The 14,083-nt window shown below is 47.6% G+C and overlaps 1 protein-coding gene across 1 annotated transcript; it reads right to left on the bottom strand.

The window, feature by feature from the left end:
* Positions 1–243: 243 nt before the first annotated feature.
* Positions 244–5,150, bottom strand: IL10 (interleukin 10). The gene is made up of 5 exons (XM_036398519.1): positions 4,992–5,150; positions 3,231–3,293; positions 1,962–2,114; positions 989–1,054; positions 244–336 (listed from the first exon to the last, which is right to left on the bottom strand). The coding sequence occupies exons 1-5, from the start codon at positions 5,148–5,150 to the stop codon at positions 244–246; spliced, it is 534 nt and encodes a 177-aa protein (XP_036254412.1).
* Between the last annotated feature and the right edge of the window lie 8,933 nt (positions 5,151–14,083).

Genomic DNA, 14,083 nt, shown 5'->3' with positions numbered 1-14,083 from the left:
AATTTACAAGCTCATCACTCCTTTCTTCAAAACATACTGTAAACATCAACACTGAGGTATTGGAAGTAATAAATAATAAATCCAACTATTACAAAAATAGCTCTTAAATACAATATTAAGCTGGAAGTTATTGTAACTCTTAACCCGAACCTTGAGATAACTTAATTTGAGCTCTTGCAGCCTAAAGTGATTTTTAAAAAAGTAACAGGATTTGGTGTGGAAAATCCAGACCCAGGGGTGCTCTCAGTTCCTTCTCTTCATTGTTAAATATCTTTCAATGTAGTTGATGAAGATGTCAAACTCTCCCATGGCCTTGTAGATTCCATTCCTCTTCATCTGCAGCGGAAAGCCAGGGGTGTCACAGATACGTGATGTACAACACCTGGACAAATTCTCCTTCCATGGACACCTCCAGCTTCTCTGCCCAATCCCCTGGGAATTCCAGAATTCCCATCCTTCCTCCAGAATTCCCACCCTTGCACCAGAATTCCCACCCCTACTCCAGAATTCCTACCCCTTCCTCCAGAATTCCCATCCTTCCTCCAGAATTCCCATCCTTGCTCCAGAATTCCTACCCCTGCTCCAGAATTCCCACCCCTACTCCAGAATTCCCACCCTTGCTCCAGAATTCCCACCCTTCCTCCAGAATTCCCATCCTTGCTCCAGAATTCCCACCCCTACTCCAGAATTCCCATCCTTCCTCCAGAATTCCCATCCTTCCTCCAGAATTCCCACCCTTGCTCCAGAATTCCCACCCCTTCCTCCAGAATTCCCATCCTTCCTCCAGAATTCCCACCCTTCCTCCAGAATTCCCATCCCTGCTCCAGTATTCCCACCCTTCCTCCAGCATTCCCACCCTTGCTCCAGCATTCCCACCAGATTCTCGCTCTCTGCTGTAAGAATTTGTGTGATTCAAGACATTTTTGGGTTCTGCTGCCCCTCTGAGCCCCCTGCCCTGCCGTGGCAGGAGGTTCCTCCTGTTCCTTACCCTGCTGAAGGTCTCCTTGACGTGCTTCATGCTCCTGCTCCTCTCCTCACAGGTGAAGAATTTGTGCTGCAAAGGGGCACCAAAGCACAGCCTCAGCCCCAGGGTCCCTCCCCAGGGCTCTGCTGGTGGCTGTCCCCTCCTCCTGTCCCTTGGCACTGCTGCTCCCCACCTTGCCCTCCCCTGTGTGCAAATCCCAGCAGATTTGCACCGTGCCCTGCTGGGAGGAACCTGGAGTGAGCCCAGCCTGGGCTCTCCCAGCCTGTCCCCAGCCCTGTGTCCCTGCTGCCAGTCCCTGGGGACAGCAGATCCCTTTATGGGGCAGGGTTTGTCCCATCTGACCCCAGTGATGGGCTCATGGCCACGCCAGGTGGGATTTCAGCAGCTCCCAGGTAAAGGACAGATCTCCTCCTGCCCTCCCTTTGTGTCTCCAGCCAGGCTCTGATTTGCAGGGCTGGCTCCACTATCATCTCTGAGCTGCTGTGGGCACAAACCCCATCCTGGACCCCTGGGTCCCACAAATCCCATCCTGGATCCCACAAACCCCATCCTGGATCCCACAAACCCCATCCTGGATCCCTGGGTCCCACAAACCCCATCCTGGATCCCACAAACCCCATCCTGGACCCCTGGATCCCACAAATCCCATCCTGGAGCCCTGGATCTCACAAACCCCATCCTGGATCCCACAAACCCTGCCTGCCTGGGGGTCCCACAAACCCCATCCTGGAGCCCTGGTTCTCACAAACCACCCCATCCTGGATCCCACAAACCCCATCCTGGACCCCACAAACCCTGCCTGCCTGGACCCCTGGATCCCACAAACCCCATCCTGGATTCCACAAACCTCACCCTGAACCCCTGGATCCCACAAACCCCATCCTGGACCCCACAGCCCCTGCCTGCCTGGACCCCATCCCACCCCCAGACCTGCCCTGCTCCTGGCAGTGTCCCCGAGCTGCTGAACCCCACTCACACAGCGTCTCATCATGGCTCTGAGGCTCAGCAGGAGGTTGCCCAGGTCGCCCATGCTGTGCTGGTGCTGGCTGCTGCTCCTCATGGCCCTGGGCAGAACCTCCTCCAGGTAGAATTCCATCATCTCCGACACCGACTGGCAGCCCAGGCTCCCCTGGGGGACAGGAGGGGGGAACCTCATTGGGGACGGCCACCAGCACCAGGGGTGGGTGCAGCCATGATATTTTATGGAAAATCCTTTCCTTAGGATTTTTCCCTCCTGAAAAGCTGAGAGGCCTCAGGAACAAAATGTAACCAATGGTTATCTGCTGCTGTGGAATGCAACAGGGATTGGTGCATCTGGGATTGGTCTCATGTGGTTGTTTCTAATTAATGGCCAATCACATCCCAGCTGTCCAGACTGTCTCAGTCAGTCACAAGCCTTTGTCATCATTCTTTTTCTATTCTTAGCCATCCTTCTGATGAAATCCCTTCTTTTATTCTTTTAGTATAGATATAATATAATATAATATAATATAATATAATATAATATAATATAATATAATATAATATAATATAATATAATATAATATAATATTTATATTTTATAGATAAAAATATATTTTTTATATTTATATTTATTTCTATATAACATATTTATATTCTATTATTCAATATTTATATTATAATAATATAAATTATAATATCATATCATAATATATAGTAATATAATATAATATTTATATTTTATATATATAATTTTATATATTTTTATATATTTCTATATAATATGTTTATATCATTTATTTATACTATATTATTTAATATTTATATTATGCTAATATCAATTATAATATAATATCATATAATATCATAATATATAGTAATATTATATAGTTATATTATATAGTTATATTATATTATATTATATTATATTATATTATATTATATTATATTATATTATATTATATTATGTGTATATCATATAATAAAATAATAAATCAACCCTTCTGAAACATTCTCGTCTCTTCCCTCATCCTGGGACCCCTGCAAACACCATCACAGGTGGGTTTGGACAAACCAGAGCTGGGCCAGAGCTTGTCCAAACCAGAGCTGGGTGTGGGAGCCACCCTGGGCACGGGGCAGCCTCGTGCCAGCCCAGCACAGCCACACGTGTCCCTGCAGGGTGACAGCAGCACATGGCCCCGTTTCCAGCTGGCTTCCCTTCTTGTGAAACGCCTGCCCAAGGAGGGGGAAGGAGGAGGAACCAGCAAGGGATTGAGATTCTTACCTTGACTTCCTCCAGCAGGTCCGAGCTGAGCAGTTGGATGCTGAGGTCGTCATCTTTTGATTGCTGGGGGAGGATGGAATTGAAAAATGAATTGAAAAATGAGCTTTTCACTCTTTCCATTTCCTAACAAATGATCCTTCCCTTGTTTGCATTTAGGGTCTCCCTGCAGCAGAGGCAAAGGGCACCCAGTGCAGGTGTGGCAGAGCACGGCGGCACCAGGCAGAGGGGTCACTCTGCTCCACAACCTGGCAGCACAAGAACTGTTGGCTCAGGCCAGCAGGAAAATGAGATCACAGCCTTTGGTGCCACTGAATTTGTGTTGGGTCAGGCCAGCAGGAAAATGAGATCACAGCCTTTGGTGCCGTTGAGTTTGTCCATGTGAGACTCCTGAGCTGCACAGGATGCTGTCTGAGGGTGCTGCTGCAGACAGCAAAGCTCCCCAGAGGGGTGGCAGAGCCCTGGCAGCCCCCCAGCCTCTCTGCCAGGGCAGGAGGGCTCAGTCCCCCTGGTGGGGTTACCCCTGCAGCCTCCTGTTGATGGGGAAATGGGAGTTTGTTCTCGTGGTGCCTCTGTGGCACCAGCTGCACTAGGGCGGGCTGGCACTACCCAAAGAATTCAAGCCTCAAAAGCTGTGCTGAGAGGGTGAAAATATTCCTTCCCAGCATCATCTGGGAGATTCACAGCCAGCTGAACATCTGAAATCTTGGCTGTGTTCGCTTGGTGACAAACACAAGCCATGACATGAGTTTGAGATTTGATCTGGAGAATTATCTCATTTTATTGCTAAAACACATTGGCATGGACTAAAAGAGCATCAGGGCTGTGACCAAGCACCTCTAGCAGCCATGGCAGATGCTTTGAGGGCATTGGGTGCTGTTTGGTCAGCAGCCCTGAGGCTCCTGAGATGCAGGGCAGGGACCTTGCACAGGCACCAGTGCAGGTGTTGTGCTCCTCCCCTCATAAAACAACCTGTGCAGGTTTTGTGGTTCTTTCAAAGAAAAAAAATCTGCAGCAAAAGATTTCCCTTTTTACCTGGCATTGACTTCAGCAGGACCTGGTTGCCCTGAAGAAAAAATTATTTCCTTCCTATTAATTCAGTTATTAACTTGGTTTGCAATATTTTGGGGGAAGCTTGGCTAGAAGGGTTTGTAGAGGTTCATTGTGAAACCTCCAGTTCGTTGTTAATGAAAAAAATAGGAAGAAGAGCTCGACAGATTTTCTCTCAGTGAGCAACGAAACCGAGCTGCTCTTAATGCAACCAAATCATTTCTGCTAGGAGGAAACTCTTCCCCCTCCTCCAGATCCCAGAACTTTGCAAGAAAGGTAAAAAAACAGACGATAAAATAACGATATTTACAAAATAATCCCTAATTTCCTCAAATTTGAGCCTGAGCTCTTTGAGCCATGGCTCTTTGACAGATTTTCTCTCACTGAGCAACGAAACCGAGCTGCTCTTAACGCAACACAACCAAATAATTTCTGCTGGGAGGAAACTTCCCCCTCCTCCAGATCCCAGAACTTTGCAAGAAAGGTAAAAAGCCAAAAGATAAAAGAACAATACTTACAAAATAATCCCTAATTTCCTCAAATTTGAGCCATGGCTCTTTGACAGATTTTCTCTCACTGAGCAACGAAACCGAGCTGCTCTTAACGCAACACAACCAAATCATTTCTGCTGGGAGGAAACTTCCCCCTCCTCCAGATCCCAGAACTTTGCAAGAAAGGTAAAAAAAACCGAGAAGACAAAATGACAATACTTACAAAATAATCCCTGATTTCCTCAAACTTGAGCCTGAGCTCTTTGAGCTTGGCGGGCAGGAGCTCGGGGAAGCGCAGGCAGGAGGGCTGGGCGCAGGCGGTGCCCAGCAGCAGCAGGAGCAGCAGGATGGGCACAGCTGTGCCCCTGGAGCAGGTCCTCATCCTGTTCTGCAGATTTCCCCTCTGCTGCAGCTCTCAGCTGGATTCCCCCTGGGAGGGCACAAAGCAGATCTGCAGCTTTCACCTTGATGGAGCCCCTAATTTATACATCACTCCATTTCCTCTCCCCATTTCCTGACGAGCAATATTGGGGTTTTAAGTCAGTATTAAGCCCAAATGTCACTTGGGTTTCCCGTCAACTTGGGTTTCCTGTCCTCTCCTCACACCCCATCAATTTTTTTGTGCTTAGACTCTGCATTTTTTTTTTACATTGCTTGTTTCTTGTAAATTTAGCTGTGGCTGTGGAGGAAAGCTGCAGAGACACACAAAGAAGCCAAGGTGCTGCGTGATGTTCATTTATTCTCACAGTTCCATCTTTTATTTTTAGATCAATGTTGTATTGTTAGAGGGGGAAAAAAAAGTGTTGCTACTTTTAAATCTCAGTGTCAAACCTGCAGAGAGCATCACTCAGCAGAATTGCTTTTCATGAACTGTACAAATTCTCTGTCTCTTCCTTTGGTACTCTAATCTGCAAACACACATCATCAACTGAAATCTTCATTTTTAATTCATTTGTTTGGGGTTTTTTCCCAGTTAATGCACATGTCAGCTGCAGCAAATGTGAATTTTCACTGCTCAGCAAGCTCAGTTTGTGCTCCCAAATATCAGCTGGATGCCAAGTGAATCCCAGAGGAGGATCCCAGCCCTGCTCTGGTCCCTTATGGATTCTCCAGGGCAGGATCAGGATTTGTGCCACTTCTTTAATGCCTGGTGTTAAAGTGTGTGAGCAGGTCATAAAAATCCATTTTCCAGGCTTTGAAATCTTATTTTGTTTCCTAGAAGTGGACAGTAGCCCCATCCATGCAGCAGCACGTCCTGTCTTAGCTGGGACTTATTGTCCCAGCTGTGATAAAATTGTCCCTTCAGAGGTACAGAGAATTCCTGTGACGTCTCCCCATTTTCCGTTTCCCTCTCTTTTCTCCTTCTCTTTCTATATCTATTTTAGCCCACACCCCTGCTTCCTTGGGATAAAGATTTCACTTATTTATTCAGGAATTTGGCATGCAAGAAAGTGAGAGCGGAGATAAATTTGGCTTTTCTGAAATCAGGGGGTTTTCTTTGAAATCCCTCATGTTATTTTAAAAGAGTTCATTCTTCCCAGTAGCCTTCCTCCGTTAGGGAACAAATCCCTTAAATTCTCATCTCCTTCATCACACTGATCTTCTTTGAAGTTGAATTTGTGAACGTCTGAGAGGGAATTCATTGCTGGAAAAATGCTGGAAAAATGCAAAGTATTGTTTGTTCCTGCATACTGAGAGTTTTTCCACTTTATTTTTAGGAGTAGGAGAGAGGAATGGTTGGCATGCACACGTGTAAGAGCAAAGGGGATGAGACATCAGCAAGTGGAGAGTCTGAGGCAGGGAAAGTGTGGGATTTTGTGATTTGTTTTCCTTTTTTCTGTTGCCGTTGCCTCTTCCAGAGGTGATGGGGAAGCTGCTTCTGGGGAATCTTTGCAGGGACATCAGTGCAGCTGAATCATGGCCTGGGTCATGTTTTTGGTGACCCATTTTTGTTCCCCTGCTCTAAATCAGCTGTGGGGTTTTTCCTTTTGACTGTCAGCAGAATCCATCTGAAAGCAGAAGGGCTGAAACCTCGGACAAAATTGGTCTTAAACTCAATTCCCACAGGCAGGATCCCACCTTCCCCTGGGATCCCACACACATTTTTGCTCCTTTTGCATTAATTTGAACCTGCTAGGGCTCGATAAATCTTCAGTGCCAAGACCTGGGTGGCTGCTGAGGCTTCACCAGGGTGTGGAAGCTGATGTGTGAGGGTGGTTTATGTACTCCTGGATCTTCAAATTCTGGACCTAATCCCAGTCCCTTCAGGGAAGGATGCAGCCCCTGCAGTGGAAGGGCTGCTCATCCTCATCTGTGGGTTTAGGAGCTGGTGTTTTTATGGGGTACAGGGAAGAGAAGAGAAAGAGACGAGAAAGAGAAGAGAAAGAGAAGAGAAGGGAAAGAGAAGGGAAAGAGAAGAGAAGGAGAAGGGAAAGAGAAGAGAGAGAAGAGAAGAGAAGAGAAGAGAAGAGAAGAGAAGAGAAGAGAAGAGAAGAGAAGAGAAGAGAAGAGAAGAGAAGAGAAGAGAAGAGAAGAGAAGAGAAAGAGAAGAAAAAGAGAAGAGAAAGACCAGGTTGGAAGAGACCTTCAAGGTCATTGAGTCCAACTCAGCCCCAACACCTCAACTCAACCCTGGCACCCAGTGCCACATCCAGGCTTTTTTAAAGACATCCAGGGATGGTGAGTGCACCACCTCCCCAAGCAGAACATTCCAGAACTTTATCCCTCTTTTAATAAAAACCTTTTTCCTAACATCCAACCTAGGCAGCCACAGGAGATGGAGCAGCCCCACAGCTTTGGGAGCTCCTTCCACCCTGCCCAGCAGCTGAGCGCTCATTTCCCACCTCCTCTTGTTTCGAGCCACCCTGCCTCTCTCTCCATGAAGTCACATGTGACATCCCCAGCATGCTCTGGCTCTTGTGCAATTCCCCCCAGCCTGTGGTGGGAGCCTGGGCTGTGTTTTGGGGCTGGCAGCAGCGTCAGGCAGCCGTGCCCGTTCCGCAGAGGAAACTCTGGCGTGCGCAGGGCCGTTCTCTGCTGTGTTTACCTGCGTTTCCTCTGCCTCGTCAGGGATCTTGACGGTGCAGTTTTGCTGTGACTCAGCCCTGCTGAGCGCTGTGGAAAGGCGGTGGCTGCGCTACTACAGAGAGCTTCATGAATGAAGCAAACACCTTTTTTCCTAAAGAGTGTCCGGGGGCCGTGGGTGTAGTGCTGAACCTTTAGGAAACGGCTCTCGGCTTTGCCAAGAAAGATCGCTTCAGGAAGGAGAATGGGTGTTCCTCAAAAGCCAATCTTGTGCTTTTACCCCATCTCCCACATGTGGGAACCCAGGACATCCCTCTGGCTGTCCAGGACAGACAGAACCCCTGCCAGGGGGCTCAGAGACCCTGGCACAGAGCCCAAAACACCTCTGGGTTTGATTATGACCCGTGGAGCAAGTTACCAACCTTAGATGAAGATCTGCAAGCCATGACAAATTAAGTAGGAAGATAGTGAATTTATCATGAGGTGAAAAAGTAGATTTTGGGGTTTTTGGTATGGGGGTTCAGGAGGCAAGATGGAGGGAACTGGGTGTGTCCAGCCTTTCTCCTTCTTCTTCTTGGCCTCCATCTTCTGCTGTGATGGTGGCACTTTTAGATTGGTTTAGAGTAGAAGCTCACTGTCTAACACAGGTGATAGGTATTGGAAAGTAATTGTAAATAATGTATTTTTAGTATAAAGACATAACCCTGCCCTGGGGGCAGACAGAGTGCCTGGAACTGTCCTGCTGGATGGACCTCGGCAGGGCAGGAGAAAATTTTTTATAGATAAGAAACAATAAACAACCTTGAGACCGAGAAATGAAGAGCCCTGACTCCTTCTTCGACTGCCAGGCTGGGAAAAGAGACTTTCTAACTCTTCTTGGGGCCACTCAGACCCGCTAAGGATCCTGACACCCATAAGCTCCTGACAGCAGTGAATTCATCAGAAAACAGCAGGGCAGCAAGTGCTGCTTCTGCACTGAAACAGAGGCCTCTGGGCAAATGTTCTCTACCATAATGTGCCAAGAGGAAAGGTTGTCCCTGGACATGGTCTGGGCAGGTCTTGGGCTTGGATGTCCTCAGGGTCCATCACTGGAGCGGAGTGGCACCTCGCCCTGATAATTGAAGGGCCTTTTCTTATCTTGGCAGGGTTTGATGTGACAAATTTTTACTTTTTTTTTTGCATTCTTGGTCTCTGCATTGCTTTTGGACAGAGGGATGTTGTGTAGCATCATCTCTGGAGGGGTTTCACTGTCTCTGGAGGGGTTTCACCATCCCTGGAGGGTTTTTGCCATCCCTGGAGGGGTTTCACCATCCCTGGAGGGGTTTCACCATCCCTGGAAGGGTTTTGCCATCCCTGGAGGGGTTTCACCATCCCTGGAAGGGTTTTGCCATCCCTGGAGGGGTTTCACCATCCCTGGAGGGTTTTTGCCATCCCTGGAGGGGTTTCACCATCCCTGGAGGGGTTTTTACCGTCCCTAGAGGGGTTTTGCCATCCCTGGAGGGGTTTCACCATCCCTGGAGGGTTTTCACCATCCCTGGAGGGGTTTTGCCATCCCTGGAGGGGTTTTGCGATCCCTGGAGGGGTTTCACCATCTCTGGACGTGTCCAAGGAATGCTGGACATGGCATTCAGTGCTCTGGTCTGGTGACAAGGCAGGGGTCAGTCACAGGTTGGACTCGATGATCTCAGAGGTCTTTTCCAGCCCCAGTGATTTTTGATTCTGTGATTTTCTGCACGATCTATTCTAGGCATAACTTGGAGTATCCCCTGCATTTCCAGGCTGTCACAGTGGTGCTGTTCTTTCCCCATTTCTCATCCCTCCAGGTCTGGATGGTCTCCTGCCAGTGACGCTCATGGGGGAAGTAGGGACTCGGTGGCCTTTCCTTCACCCCGTGTTTGAAGTGATGGCACTGCTCTCTCAGCAGCCCAGTGCTGATGACTAACAGTTCCTGGAGAAGCACCAAGTGCTCTGCTTTGTGTTTTTTTCAAGATTTTTTTCCTGCTGGCGAGGCGTGACGTCGGATATTTCAAATATGGAAACCTGGTCAGAACCCGTGGCGTGACTCACGTCGACCTCAACAGGTAAATCCCAAATTGCTCTTTGGAAATTTAACCAATGTCACCAGTTTTTCTTGTCCAGAAATGGGTTATTAATCATGAATTGGAGTCATTGGACTTTGATGTGACTGAGAATGTGACACAGAGACTGTTAATGTTATATAAGAAGTTCTTAGAAGGTCCAGAACTTCCACATGATCTAAATTAAGCTGGAACTTTCTGGAATTGCCACATGAAAGAATCAAGTGATGGAGACTTTCTCCCCTCTGCAGATTCAGTTTTGGTGATAAACTTAACTGAGAAATAGTTGCACTTTTTAATGGCACACATAAACCTCCCAATATTTGCAATTCTGTTGCAGCCTAAGGCAGAGATTGAATAATATCCAAATTTAATATCCCCCCTTGGAGTTCCAGGGTGCCCTCTGCCAACCTAGAAGAGTGAGCTGTGCTTGATTCCCTGTTTTCCATGGGTTTTGCCAATTCAAGCCTTTCTCTGAGGTGTGTGAGGAGTCCTGGGTGAGGTCAGGATGCTGCCACCACCCTCATGGGGCTTTTCCCACTCCACAAAGCAAACAGAGGTGTTGTTCCATTTTCATCTCTTTTATTTCCCCTGAAATCAGCAGCTGACAGGAATTTTATGATGCTCACAGCACTGTCCTTAGAGAAACCAACAGGATCTTGGCACTGGAGTCTCAGGAGTGAGGACTGTGTGCTCCAAGTGAGGTTTCCTCAGGTGAGCTTCTTTGCAGATAACTAAAAAGTGTAAAAGTATGCAAAAAAACCCCAGAATATATAATCCATTGGCCCAAATATCACTTGTACTGCCTTTTTTTGTTGTTTTTTGAGCCTTCTACAGAAGCAATTTTGAGCAACTCTTGCCCTGAGCAGTTCATTGCACAAGTGCTGCTTTGAGGAGTTTCTTTTTTCTAGTTCTGGTATTACTTGGGTGGGATCTTCTGGAGAATATTGACTTTGTCATGATTTATCACCAAAACTCTGACCAATAACACAAACCCAGCCTATTTATAGTGCTGAGGGATCATAAGACAGAAACTCCTTATCATGGTTTGAGAAATCAGATCGGCCCAAGCTGCTGCCCGGAAGCTCCAGGGTGAATTTCAGAGCCAGCTTCTCTCACTTTCCACAGCAGCACCAGGCCCTGCAGCCAACACTGGCCTGGCAGCCCCCACCCCGGGGTTTTGGGGTGGTTTTTGTGTGGTGATCATGGAGAGGGTTTGGAAATCCTGGGTTTTCTTTGTCGCCCCACAAAGTGAGGATCAGCCCTGGCTGGGCTGGGGATGGTGGCTCATCCTTGGAGCTCAAGGGACGCTGCAGCATCCCCAGAGCTGCCAGGGGATTTTCCCTGTGCTCCCACTGTGTATTTCTGCTCCAAAAGCTTTGATGTGGTTTTTTTGATTAAAAAATGATCCACCAGATGAGTTTTTGGAGGTTTCAGAGGCTTTTAAAAGCGTTTAAATCTCCCTTCTCTTCTCTCTCTTTTTTTTTTTTTTACAGAGGGAACAGGTGATCCAGCCTCCTTCTCCTGACAGATATCTTACTATGGAGACCCAAAGAGAACCATGGAATCATAGAGTGCTGTGAGTTGCAAAGGACTGTAAAGAGAATTTCTTTCCAAGCCCCTGCTGTGGGGGCAGAAGTTGAGTTATAAAAGCAGCAGGGTTCAATTCAAATCCTGCTGCTCTCCATGGGAGCTCTGGTGTCAGCTCCGCTCCTGCTCAGAGCTGCTCTCCTCGAGCTTCTTCAACAATTTCCCTGGGATTTATCTTTCTGAGGAAGATTTACTTCCTTAACAGCATCAGGCATTTATGTCTCTGTTTGGTTATTGCTCTCCCTGTGGCTTTTGAGGACTGTAACTAGGAAGTGGAAGATAAAGTTGAATGGTGGAAAACCCCTCTCACTGTTTAAAAATAAGAAGACAAAAAAAAGAAAAAGAAGAAAAAACAAGATCTGAAGCAGACTTCCTCTGCTGTCGGGAAAGGAGGGAACTTCATCCCTGGCCCTCAGCAGTGTCTGCTGAAAATACAAAGTCAAATGAAGAGCCAAAATCCTCGGAGTGCCCCTGACTTATGTTGGGCTAAAAGGGGTTGTGCAGGGAGAAAATGCTCTGGATTTTCCAGGGCTTTCAGTGTCCTTCGAGGTCAGGAGACAGAAGGCCAAGCTGGTGCTCCCCATGTGTGCCAGGACCAAGCAGATCTATCCACGGGAATTGGAGAAGCTTCTGGAAAAATCCAGAAAAATCCAGAAAAAAAAAAAACCCACCACAAAAAACACAACGACAACAACAACAACAACAACAACAACAAAACACAAAAAAAAAACCCAAAAAAACCAACCCCAAAAACAAAACAACAAACCCAGAAAAATCCAAAAACCCTTGCTCCAGAACTTGATTTTCCAGGAATTTACACCTAGAGGTGAACAAACAGTGCCCAATTTCTCTGGTTTTTTATCAAATTAGGCAGGAATTGGCATAGGCCAGCATCTGTGATATGCCAGCCTCCCCTGCTTGTCCCTGACTGCCCATCTGTGTGCCCTGGGGCCAGAGCTGGAGCAGAACTCCCCAGGCTCACGTGCATCCATCCCGAAACCAGCCTTGGCTCCTCGGGGTTGTGAAACTGAGAGGGGCAATAGTAACCCAAAACCGAAACCCGGCGCCGCTTGCGTACAGAGCCAACAGCGAATTTACTGAAACACAGTTTTCAGTTTTGGTGAAAGCTGAACCTGGCTGGCTATTGGAGTGATTCATTTGCTCCCTGGATTGTTCAAAAACGGAGCTGATAGCAGCCAGCTCTCAGTTTCTCCTTTATTAGGTGTCATTTATTCCCTGCACTGTCAGCACATTTCACCCGCGGGGCAAACCCAGGGGCTGTGGGGACTGTCACATCCATTGGCTGCTGCCAAGTCTGGTTTTCCATCAAAAGATACTTTTGGGAATGTGCTTTAGGGGTGGTTATGGGGTGGATTGATGGACTAGGTGATCTGGAAAGCCTCCTCCAGCCTGGGTGATCCCGCATTTCTGTGAAGGGCCCTGTGCTACTTCTGCTGTCACAGCAGTTTTTAGATCTCCAGGAATAGGGATGGGAGGAAGAGGAGTGATGGGTTTGGGGAACAGGAGTGATGGGTGATGGGTTTGGGGAATAGGAGTGATGGGTTTGGGGAATAGGAGTGATGGGTTTAGGGAAAAGGACTGATGGGTGATGGGTTTGAGGACTAGGAGAGTTGGTGATGGGTTTGGGGAACAGGAGAGCTGGTGATGGGTTGGGGAACAGGAGTGATGGGTTTGGGGAACAGGAGTGGTGGGTTTGGGTTTGGGGAACAGGAATGATGGGTTTGGGGAACAGGAATGATGGGTTTGGGGAACAGGAGAGCTGGTGGTGGGTTTGGGGAACAGGAGAGCTGGTGGTGGGTTTGGGAACCCCAGCAGAGCCTGGCCCAGAGCCTCGTGCTGGTCCCAGTGGTGCTGGTGCTGCTGGTGGCACCGCTCTTGGAAAGTGATGGATGATTCCCTTCCCTTTTTGGGCAACCCCTGAGCTGTTGCAGTTTTGGGATGAGAATTTCCCAAGGGTAATTTGATTCTCCAGTTGGTCCCTGAAGTGGGCAGAGGTGAGCTGGGCTCCCATGGGCTGCTCCTTGGCATCACAGAGAGCATGAACAGCCTGGGTTTGGGGACAGGGACTTTGGGTGGACTCACTTGGACACAGAGGTGGCAGCTGAAACCCAAGTGGTGGATAGCTTTTCTTTTTGAAAAAAAAAAAAAAAAGAACTTTTTGAGCTGAATTATTTAACTCTAAAAGCCTGAAATATGCATTTCCCTGTGGGGAAGATGCCATTTATGATAACCAAAATATGAGTTCACATTTTGCCAGAGCAGGGGAAACAATTATCTAACCTTCCACACCCCCCACTCTGGTGACTAAATGAATTTTCTGCAGAACAGCTGTTGATGCTCGAGATCCTCCACCACGCTTTTCCTCTTCCTCAAAGGTGAATCTTAGAAGAGGAGGGGGAAAAAAAAAAAGAACATTTCCTTTTATTTTTTAATTGCTTTTGCAATTTCTTTCCATTTTCAGGGTGAAATCCTGTCTCAGCAGCAGCAGTGCCATCGGTGAGTCACAGGGCAAGTGTCACATCTGTGCTGGGCAGGAGGTGGCACAGGTGGTGGCATTGCTGGGACGTGTCCCTGACCTGGCCAAGGACACCCAGCCAGGACA

The sequence above is a fragment of the Molothrus ater genome, chromosome 25 (genome assembly GCF_012460135.2).
Source record: "Molothrus ater isolate BHLD 08-10-18 breed brown headed cowbird chromosome 25, BPBGC_Mater_1.1, whole genome shotgun sequence".
Lineage (NCBI taxonomy): Eukaryota > Metazoa > Chordata > Aves > Passeriformes > Icteridae > Molothrus > Molothrus ater.
The sequence above is the reverse complement of the archived record's forward strand: the minus strand, read 5'-3'. Positions and strand labels throughout refer to the sequence as shown.

Excerpts from the sequence above, each read along its gene's own strand:
- IL10 (XM_036398519.1), bottom strand. The coding sequence starts at position 5,150 with ATGAGGACCTGCTCCAGGGGCACAGCTGTGCCCATCCTGCTGCTCCTG. Across the intron at positions 3,294-4,991 it reads AGGAAATCAGGGATTATTTT|CAATCAAAAGATGACGACCT; the intron begins GTAAGTATTGTC and ends ATCCTCCCCCAG. Across the intron at positions 1,055-1,961 it reads GAGCCATGATGAGACGCTGT|CACAAATTCTTCACCTGTGA; the intron begins GTGAGTGGGGTT and ends GCCCCTTTGCAG.